At 43.1% G+C, this 10,959-nt stretch overlaps 1 protein-coding gene across 3 annotated transcripts; it reads left to right on the top strand.

The window, feature by feature from the left end:
• Positions 1-813: 813 nt before the first annotated feature.
• LOC139563080 (receptor-interacting serine/threonine-protein kinase 2-like) lies at positions 814-10,837 on the top strand. 3 transcript variants are annotated; one of them, XM_071381358.1, is made up of 11 exons: positions 814-1,503; positions 4,900-5,053; positions 6,175-6,324; positions 6,629-6,771; positions 6,918-6,967; positions 7,117-7,266; positions 7,702-7,787; positions 8,007-8,075; positions 8,231-8,312; positions 8,466-8,651; positions 9,312-10,837. In XM_071381358.1, exons 1-11 carry the CDS (start codon positions 1,229-1,231, stop codon positions 9,623-9,625), a joined length of 1,659 nt encoding a protein of 552 aa, XP_071237459.1. In that variant the 5' UTR covers positions 814-1,228; the 3' UTR covers positions 9,626-10,837. The 3 variants fall into 3 exon arrangements, with proteins under 3 accessions (XP_071237459.1, XP_071237457.1, XP_071237458.1); XM_071381356.1 differs by having other exon boundaries at positions 818-1,503; positions 8,171-8,312; XM_071381357.1 differs by having other exon boundaries at positions 819-1,503; positions 8,171-8,312; positions 9,315-10,837.
• The last annotated feature ends 122 nt before the right edge of the window (positions 10,838-10,959 follow it).

Here is a 10,959-nt window from a genome sequence, read left to right on the forward strand (position 1 = left end):
CTCATGGAAGAAGAAGGAGATTGGCTAGGCGGCAGCTCGCGTGCCACTGATCGCGGGTTTGAGAATGAGCCAATCCAGAGAGAAATAGCAATGGCGTCTTTTTGTAGGCACTAACTCCGCCATGGTTCATTGGACAAAGTCTAAGTGGAAATTGATGCCGTTTTTGTAGGATTTTGTGATGTACGCCGAAAATAAGGTGAGGTTGACAAGTTTAGGAGATCTTATACGTTTTGTTCTATGAAAATCTTCAGCAGCTAGTCACATTTTGTGAATTTGCTTCTGACACCAATGTAATGACCTGACTAGATCATAAATGAACAATTGTCCAGACATAGGATTGAGTTTGCGAATCGACGGTTTATTAAACCAACTTTACACAGGCTACTGTTTGGCCGTAGCCCACGCCAAATAAATGACAGATAACCCACAAGCCAATCGTGACCTTCTCTTGTGAAGCCCAGACGTAAAAAGAGAGAGAACAAAGGCCAAACCGGGTCTTAACCTCCAATGCTCCATCCCCCTGCCCAACCCCCTCCACGCCACTCCGCCAACCGCCAGGATGCCCGGCATCAGACATTCCCGTGATTGGCAGATAGCAGGTTGATTGACATGTCGGACCCCGCGAACACTGGGCACTGGTCAGTACAACACAACCACCTCCTAGCCTAACACATAACACACAGCTGTCTGTGCGGGTCGCTACAGTATATTTCACTAGTGCAGGCTTCCTGACACAGATGGTATTTAAAGTCAGTTGGTTGCAGCCCTTCTGCTTGGAAGTACATTATGTAAACTTTTTTTAAATTAATTTCCCAACTCTGTCCCCTAACAGCCCTCTCTACAGGAGGCATGGGGAAATCCTCTTCAGCCCTTTCACTTTTGGTTGAAACATTCACTATGTCATTGTCATTTAGGTTAAACGTTGGGTGAAAAAAGACGAAATGCCCTCAGTTTTCCACGTTGATTAAACATTGTCATGTAGATTTTGCGGGTTGAAATCACGTGGAAACTACGTTGGTTCAACCCGTTTTTGACCAGTGGTAGTTGGATCAGGAGTTGTTCAAGCCAAGTTATGCCGCTGCCTTTATCTGTTGTTACGTCATTGCCAAAAAAATTACTTCATCCCTCATTTTATAGCCTTCTGTAGCTAGCCAGGAGATTTCCGTGAACAAAGCAGCCAATCGTGTCGATATACATACACTGTCTTCATAGCACACGCGGCAACTCGATGCTTGCTGTTCAATTTGTCAGTGCAGTGAAAGACAAATACATTAATCCATGGCAAAGCAACAAGCAAGATAAAATAAAAAAAAGTGTTATTATTATAGAGTCGACTGGTTTCTGTTCCTACTATCAGATGGCGGTGGAAACTGTTCATCAAGAGGACGTGCTAAATGTGATATTGTGCGGAACCAGCGCAGGCGGGTGTCTTCGGGGTACTTACCGGAGAACAGAGCTACAGGTTTCAATCAAGGTCCTCTCGTCTCGCACTGCAGGTGGAAGGTAAAGATGGCAAATCTCAAGCTCAAATGCAATGACAAAATCTATCTCTACAAGTCAAATGGCTTTATAGGCATGGGAAACATGTTGACATTGTCAAAGCAAGTGTAGTAGATAATAAACAAAGTGAAATAAACAATCAGAAATTAACAGTAACATTACACTCTCAAAAGTTTCTAAATAATAGAGCCATTTTAAAAGTTGTATTACTAGCCATGTACAGTGTTGCAACAATATGCAAGTAGTTGAAGTAGGCTACGAAAGGGAAAATAAGTAGACAGATGAATATAGTATGTATTTACAATGGTGTTTGTGCTTCACTGGTTGCTCTTTTCTTGTGGCAACAGGTCACAAATCTTGCTGCTGTGATGGCACACTGGTATTTCACATAATAGATATGGGAGTTTAAAATGTGATTTGTTTTCAAATTCTTTGTGGGTCTGTGTAATCTGAGAGAAATATGTGTCTAATATGGTCATACATTTGGCAGGAGGTTAGGAAGTGCATCTCAGTTTCCACCTCATTTTCTCTCGAGAGCCAGGTCTGCCTATGGCGGCCTCTCTCAATAACAAGAGCTATGCTCACTGAGTCTGTACATAGTCAAAGTGTTCCTTAATTTTGGGTCAGTCACAGTGGTCAGGTATTCTGCCACTGTGTACTACTCTCTGTTTCATTTTATTTATTTTATTTTATTTAACCTTTTATTTAACTAGGCAAGTCAGTTAAGAACAAATTCTTATTTACAATGATGGCCTACCAAAAAGCAAAAGGCCTCTTGCGGGGACGGGGGCCTGGGATTTAACATTTAAAAAATAATACAATATAAATATAGGACAAAACACACATCACAACAAGAGAGACAACACAACACTACACAAAGAGAGACCTAAGACAATAACATAGCAAGGCAGCAACACATGACAACAGAGCATGGTAGCAACACAACATAACAACAACATGAGAGCAACACAAAACATGGTACAAACATTATTGGGCACAGACAACAGCACAAAGGGCAAGAAGATAGAGACAACAATACATCACACAAAGCAGCCACAACTGTCAGTAAGAGTGTCCATGATTGAGTCTTTGAATGAAGGGATTGAGATAAAACTGTCCAGTTTGAGTATTGTTGCAGCTCATTCCAGTCGCTAGCTGCAGCGAACTGAAAAGAGGAGCGACCCAGAAACCTTTAACAGAATGTGACTGGCAGAACGGGTGTTGTATGTGGAGGATGAGGGCTGCAGTAGATATCTCAGATAGGGGGGAGTGAAGCCTAAGAGGGTTTTATAAATAAACATCAACCAGTGGGTCTTGCGACGGGTATACAGAGATGACCAGTTTACAGAGGAGTATAGAGTGCAGTGATGTGTCCTACAAGGAGCATTGGTGGCAAATCTGATGGCCGAATGGTAAAGAACATCTAGCCGCTCGAGAGCACCCTTTACCTGCCGATCTACAAATTATGTCTCCGTAATCTAGCATGGGTAGGATGGTCATTTGAATCAGGGTTAGTTTGGCAGCTGGGGTGAAAGAGGAGCGATTACGATAGAGGAAACTAAGTCTAGATTTAACTTTAGCCTGCAGCTTTGATATGTGCTGAGAGAAGGACAGTGCACCGTCTAGCCATACTCCCAAGTACTTGTATGAGGTGACTACTTCAAGCTCTAAACCCTCAGAGGTAGTAATGACACCTGTGAGAGGAGGGGCATTCTTCTTACCAAATGATTACCACATTACCTTTCTTTTGTAGGTGTTCAGAACAAGGTTAAGGGTAGAGAAAGCTTGTTGGACATTAAGAAAGCTTTGTTGTAGAGCATTTAACATAAAATCCGGGGAGGGGCCAGCTGAGTATAAGACTGTATCAGCTGCATATAAATGGATGAGAGAGCTTCCTACTGCCTGAGCTATGTTGTTGATGTAAATTGAGAAGAGCGTGGGGCCTAGGATCGAGCCTTGGGGTACTCCCTTGGTGACAGGCAGTGGCTGAGACAGCAGATTTTCTGACTTTATACACTGCACTCTTTGAGAGAGGTAGTTAGCAAACCAGCCCAAAGACCCCTCAGAGACACCAATACCCCTTAGCCGGCCCACAAGAATGGAATGGTCTACTGTATTAAAATCTTTGGCCAAGTCAATAAAAATAGCAGCACAATATTGCTTAGAATCAAGGGCAATGGCGACATCATTGAGGACTTTTAAGGTTGCAGTGAGACATCCATAACCTGAGCGGAAACCTTATTGCATACCCAAGAGAATACTATAGACATCAAGAAAGCCTGTCAGTTGATTATTGACAAGTTTTTCCAACACTTTTGATAAACAGGGCAAAATAGAAATAGGTCTATAACAGTTAGGATCAGCTTGATCTCCCCCTTTAAATAAAGGACGAACCATGGCTCGCTTCCAAGCAATGGAAACCTCACCATAAAGGAGAGACAGGTTACAAAGGTTCGATATAGGCTTGGCGATGATAGGGTCAGCAACCTTAAAGAAGAAAGAGTCAAGTTTAAGGAGCTCCTTTAGCACCTCGGACTCAGTGACTGCCTGCAGGGAGAAGGCCAAATATCATTAAGGCCAAAGAGCATTCCCGTTTGTTTCGTTTTTTTGTTAATTACTTGACACATTGGAAAGAACTATCTGTTTGTTTTCTCATGATTTGGTTGGGTCTAATTGTGCTGCTGTCCTGGGGCTCTGTCGTGTATTTGTGAATCATAGCCCCAGGACCAGCTTGCTGAGGGGACACTTCTCTAGGTTAATCTCTCTGTAGGTGATGGCTTTGTTATGGAAGGTTTGGGAATCACTTCCTTTTAGGTGGTTGTAGAATATAAAGGCTCTTTTAGCCAGATCCTAATTGGGATGTTGAATTTTATGTTAATTTTGATGGCTTAGAATGCCCTTACTTTGTCTCTCAGATCATTCACCGCTTTGTGGAAGTTACCTGTGGTGCTGATGTTTAGGCCGAGGTAGGTGTGTTGTTTTGTGTGCTCTAGGTCAACGGTGTCTAGATGGAATTTGTATTTGTGGTCCTGGCAATTGAACCTTTTTTGAAACCCCATTATTTGTATTATAGGTGCTGCTGTAGGCCCTTGTTGGGAACAGAAGCACCAGATCATGAGCAAACAGTTAACATTTTACTTCAGATTCTAGGAGGGTGAGGTCGGGTGCTGCGCTCTCCCTCTTTCTCTCTCTCTCTCACACACACATACACACACCACTTTCCAAAATAAAATAAAAATCTGACACATTATTGCGGTTACTTGTTTAGTGTAAACAAAAGCCTTGTGAACCAAGACCACTTCAGCAGGTGCGTGTCTGTTTGAGGGTTTGTGTGTTTTTATGTGTTTACTGCATATGTTTCTATGTGGTGTGTTTACTGTGTGTTCTCTTCTTCCCCAGTGAGTGGACTGAGTGGATGAGAGATGTGGCTGTGGTCAGACAAGTCCATTCAGAGCGGGTTTTGGTTCCTCTGGGTGTGTACAAGGCCTGGTGTCTGATGGGCCTGCTGTATGACTGGATGCCAGAGGGCTCTCTACATTCTCTACTATACCAGGTCAGTGTTATATATGCGCACTCAGTCTAACTCAAATATGAATATGCATGTATAGTGTGTGGCAGTAGGCTAATTGATTAATCTAAGTTGGTTCTGCAACTTCCCTTGGTTGCAGCATACAGTAGACACAGAGTACACCAAACATTAAAAACACCTTCCTAATATTGAGTCGCTCTTTGCCCTCAGAACAGCCTCAATTTGTCAGGGCATGGACTCTACAAATGTTCCACAGGGATGCTGGCTCATGTTGACTTCAATGCTTCTCACAGTTGTGTCAAGTTGGCTGGATGTCCTTTGGGTGGTGGACCATTCTTGATGAACACGGGAAACTGTTGAGCATGAAAAACCTAGCAGCGTTACAGTTCTTGACACAAACCGATGCGCCTGGCACCTACTACCATACCCCGTTCAAAGGCACTGAAATATTTTCTCTTGCCAATTCACCCTCTGAATGGCACACACACAATCCATGTATCAATTGCATCAAGGCTTAAAAATCCTTCTTTAACCTGTTTCCTCATCTACACTGATTGAAGTGGATTTAACAAGTGACATCAATAAGGGATCATGTCTTTCACCTGGATTCACCTGGTCAGTCTAACTCATGGAAAGAGCAGGTGTTCCTAAAGTTTTTGGACACTCAGTGTATCAACAAACTGGTGGACAAACTGGTGGTCGATAGACACATAAAGTTAGTCAAATAATTTCCTTCTTTTGATTGCTTTATTTACAATTCCAATTCTTCATGGAGAACAATGCTGTGCTTGTCGCCCACATGCTGTATCTGGAAAGCCCCTGGCTGATGCAAAAAGAGATCTATCTGTCATCAGCACTGTCACTGCCTTATTTACACAAAGAGCTCTTCCTGTTTCAGGAGAAAGTTCAGACAGTAGACGTGACACCGCACATGATTTAGTCTATCTGTGGTTAAACTGTATTTACATACAGTAAGTTGTGTTGTGGTCATGTTGAATTCTTTAGTATTTTCAGTTCACAATTTCAACTTTGTGTTGTCATGTGCTTTTCTTTCAGTTCCCTTTTATTTATTATCCATTATAATGAAGTGAATAGATTTGATACTGCATCTTTTGAATGATTGTAATCCTTGTTATCCCTGTCAGACCCAGCTGTATCCAGGTCTACCCATGAGTTTCAGGCTAGGCATCCTATTAGATGTGGCAGAGGGGTTGTGCCACCTCCACTGCATACCACTCCCCCACCAGGCCCTGAAACCCACCAATGTTCTCCTGGACCAGCAGTACCGGGCCAAGGTAGAGAACAGTGACTGATAACTGACCCAGTCCTGTACTACAGAGACAAAAGTCCTCTCTCTGAGTGGTGAAACTAATGTGAGAAAGAACTCCCTTTGATTGATGGTATATTTTCCATGGGATATGGTGTATTGTGAACAGTTACAGGTGTAAGCTTTACAGTGTACGTATGTGGGTTTGAGTCTGTGTTAGAGCAGGTGTTTTTTGTCGGTGTGGGTGTTTATGTTAATCTGTGGGGGTGTTTATGTTTGTGTGTGTTGTCGTTTATGTTCATGTGTGTGGGTGTTCATGTTCCTACCTCCAGGTGAGTGACTGGGGCCTGCCCAGAAAGTGGAGGGTTGGCTCCTCTCTCTCTGCTGGAGGAGGGCCCTGCTTCAGGGACTTGGTGTACCTGTCTCCTGAGGCCCTGACTGGCACCACACCCTCTGTGGAGGCAGACATGTACAGGTGAGGTCACCTTTCATGATCCTGCCACTTCAAACAGTCATACTCACCAATTAAATGTACCAGGTGGGGAAGGAGGGGTTTACCACTTCTACAGATGCCTTTACTAATGAACATGCAGCTACCCAATTAACATCTTCTCTCTTTAGCTTTGGTGTGCTGCTGTGGGAGACGTTGAACAGAAGAAAACCATGTGAAGGTGTTTCTATTTATTTCTGTCTATTCAAAGCACAACTCTGTTTCTATCAGCAGAGACTAGATTATACCTGGCCGTATATCATACAGTCTCAATATTTTATTACATTTGTCATTTGTAACACATCGTTGTCATTGTTTATGCCCAAGCAGATTTGCTCCAGCTGCTTTCAGGTGATGATGGGATTGGTTCAGGCCTGAAGGATGAGATGCTACCCAAGCACGTACCCCACTGCCATACCCTCTCTCAGCTGATGACCAACTGCTGGAGCACTAACCCACACAGCCGTCCAACAGCAGAGGGTAAGTCTGTATGTGAGGGTGAATCAGAGTATAGATAGACAATGGTGAAGAGAGCAGCTGTGCCTGGTCTTTGTGATCTCTCCCTACAAGACCCCCGTCCTTGACTGCTTACCTACCTGCCTGGTGAGGACAAGTGACAGGCAGAACCACTAGCAGCACCCACCTCCTATCTGTTCCACACGCCATGACTGAGAGATACAATTCCATACCCTACTTCTGCCACTTAATCAATAAGACTCTTTGAGTCTTCTCATCTAAATTGTGTTCAATTGTTTATTTTCTGATGTTAGTTCATATCCATGTATTTCCTTGCCTATGACTGCCATGTGGGTATAAAAAAAAAACGGGAACTTTTGGTGCATTATGGTCAATGTGATGTTTACTTGGCATACATCTTTCTCATGTCTTCTTCTTTCTCTGGCTCTCTGTCCATAGACTGTGCACTGGAACTGAGGAGCGCCATAGCAACCTATGATCCCGATGCCATGACAAGGGCTACCCTCAGGATGAGGGAAAGCAAGGTACGGATCATCCTCATTTAATAAGTTCTAATATTACACTCCGAAGTCCGATATTCTCTATTTCCACAACCCTGATCTGCTATCGGTTTGTTTTGACTGAGGAAATCAGGATATGTTTCGTGTGCTTTTAATCTCTCAACAGTTATTACTGAAAACGGTAAATAGACCAGTCACTAATCATGAGAAAACATGTGTATGTGTTTTCTGTCCCTTTACCAGGAGAGGGCGCTACATGACTCTAAAATACATCCCGTGAAGGACATTCCCATTGAGATAAACAACCTAGAAGTGAGCTTGGTTCACATTTTTTTGTGATATTCTGATTGTACTTAATGCTTGTGATGTCTTACATTGAAAACAATATTTACATATCTCATTACTAGGCCTGCGCTGGTTCCGGAGACACTAAATATGTGGGCAACAAGACACTGCTCTTTCCACAGACTTCCTGCCCTAGTGAAACACTCCCTAGTCCCACTACAGCCATATATACAGGGGAAGCACCCCAGAGGAAGCACTGTCAGGGTAAGAACTTCAAACTGATTGATAATTAGAGCAGTTTGTGAATATGCTCAGTTTGTTGTCAGTGAAACTACCCTGTTGTTTATCTTCTTTATTAAATAATAATTAATTGATATGTATTCTTGAACAGTCTAACAACAACGTTTCTCTCCCCAGACTGTGTGACTGGCTCTGTGGTGTCTTCCACCAGTCCCAGATGTCCCAGCAGTGGACCGGGTCCTGAGCATTCCAGAGGGACAGGAGGCGTCTCCCAGAGACAGAGCCCACCACCCCCACTCTCCTCCAGCCCCTCCAAAGCACTCAGACAGAGCCCTCTCAACCAGCCCACTGCCAGCTCCCATGGTAGAAAATGTGTTTAAGCTTAGACCTCCCACCTATTACCCAGTTTTGTCTGCAAACTTATGTACAGTGCCAGACTGTAGCTATCTAGAATTGACTTATCTTTCTCTAGCGTGTCTAAAATGTTGCTGAAAAAGGTGAAGACAAAGTAAAGCAATATGAAAATTAGTAGATGTTACAAACAGTGCCTCCCTCTGTGTGTTTGTATGTGCACAGTAAGCAGTTTTGGGGATTGCTGGTTTCCTGCATGGCCATCCTTTCACAGTCTTATCAGTATCCAATGCGTTTCCTCCCTTGAGGATCTTTGTTTCTCTCTATAAGTTGTCTGTTGTCCCAGTAAATGCTCTGAGTCAAAAACATGTTCTTTTTTAAAAACAATACATGGCTACTAAACATGTATGATTGTGACCAGTGTGTTGAATAAGAGGGTAACTTGTCTAGTAGGGCTATGAATTTCAGTCTTCAGTGAAATAATCTACTGTGCGTATTACTGTCTTTCATATCAGATAGCTACTACTTGTCTCTTGTCCTCTTTCTCGGAGTTGTCTCAGTATTTTTCTCAAAGTCCTCTTTACATGATTTGTGTTTTATGAGTGTTTGAGAGAGATGTGATATTATAGTTCTTGTGTCATCCCTGAAACTTCACCCTCCCTTCTTTGTCAGCAGCTGCACGGTGTGTTTCTACGACTCCGATGGCGGTGAGCTATTGTCGTATCCTGCGCGAGAGACGTGAGGGCATCATTCGAGGCATGACGGAGGGACGACTCAACAACCTGCTGGATGTGCTCATCTCACGGCGAGCCCTTCCCCCGGAGGCCTGTGAGGTCATCTCTGCCTCTCTGACACTGACCGCTCGCACACGCTCCCTACTGGACACCTGTGCCTGTCAGGGGGAACATGCAGCTTCCCTGGTAGCTACCACCCTCGGTCTGATGTCCATTGCCACCAATCGTGGCCCTCCACAGATGTCTCACTGAAGGTGGATGGATGGTTATTAGAGTGGGGGTTGTGTAGTGAAGGGCCCCTAACCAAATGTATCTGTTCACGGTTTATCATGTCATACTGTGTCTCAGAGAGTGTCAATTGAGACTGGAGCCTTGGAATGAAGAGCTGAGGAACCCTAACCAAATCTATTCTATACTCACTCAGGTCTAATACAGACCACAGTCACTCAGAGTGAATATCAATTGGAGAACCTGATTTCATCAGAACAGCTGCAATGACTCATCTATATCCACAGAGATCCGTGTTGGGGACACACCTGTCCATGCCTTTGATAAGTCTTGAGTATTCAATCAGTGGTGCTACCTCTGAAGTTGATGTCAATCAAATGTTTGATTAGAGTAAGCTTCTGTGACAGTCAAATGATAGAAACAATCGTGTTGGAGAGAAACCAATGAAAGTGAATAGCTGTGTGGATGATTAATCTGCTTTGATCATGTTTATGACCCATCACTAGCGATAATGAGTGTTAACTATGTGTTGAGGGACTACTGAACTAGCACACAAAAAACAGTTTGTTCTATATTAGATGCTACATTTTCTGTGTTGTGTCATGACTTGTGACCCTCTCTCTGCTCTGTGGGTTATTGTGTGGTGCCACAATGTTGCTCGTCTTTTGACAGACTGTTTGTAAAGTACATATTGTACAAAACCAGATGTTCAAAATAGTTTGGATTGTCCTGTTCAGCAGTGTCTGACTTGGTATCTTGTAACAAGATGATTATTTTATCAGATAAAATAACTGAACTTGAGTCTAATTTTATGCCACTTTTGTTGGTTATTTGTGTTTGTAAACCTGTTAAATCCTTGAACCTATAGGTCATTGTCACATTCCCCTCAGGGTACCCTTTGATTTGGTTGCCCATCTCACGCAACACTCCTTTTAACAGTACATGTCTAATTGCATGTCTGGTCTTCACACTGTACCACCGGCTTCACACAGTACCAATTGTCACACAAGTAGAGTCTAAAGACGTTTATGTACTAAAAGGGTAAAAAGGGGTCTTGTCAAATGAGAGGCCCAGTGAAGTATTGGCTATAGTGTACATATTTTTGTTGTTGTTGGTCTGTTTAATGTCATGCTGAGAACAGAAGACAGTAATTTCCCCAAGCACTGTCTGTGTGAATAGCCTAATGATTGGAATATTTGGAGTTGTATAATAAAGTAAATGAATCTATAACGACAACATTAGATCAAGACTCGTCCTTGACACTCAAGCAGCTCTTCTTGTTGGTTTTTGAGTTCATGCACTCAGAAACAAAGGAAGATGTTTAATCGAGGATGTAATTTTCATCCAGTGGCGTAAAG

This window comes from Salvelinus alpinus, chromosome 33, assembly GCF_045679555.1.
Source record: "Salvelinus alpinus chromosome 33, SLU_Salpinus.1, whole genome shotgun sequence".
NCBI classification, from domain to species: Eukaryota; Metazoa; Chordata; class Actinopteri; order Salmoniformes; family Salmonidae; genus Salvelinus; species Salvelinus alpinus.

Coding starts and splice junctions, on each gene's coding strand:
- LOC139563080 (XM_071381356.1), top strand. CDS start 1,229: ATGCTTGCTGTTCAATTTGTCAGTGCAGTGAAAGACAAATACATTAAT. Junction 7,788..8,006: donor TCAGGATGAGGGAAAGCAAG/GTACGGATCATC, acceptor TCCCTTTACCAG/GAGAGGGCGCTACATGACTC. Junction 8,076..8,170: donor TTGAGATAAACAACCTAGAA/GTGAGCTTGGTT, acceptor TCTCATTACTAG/GCCTGCGCTGGTTCCGGAGA.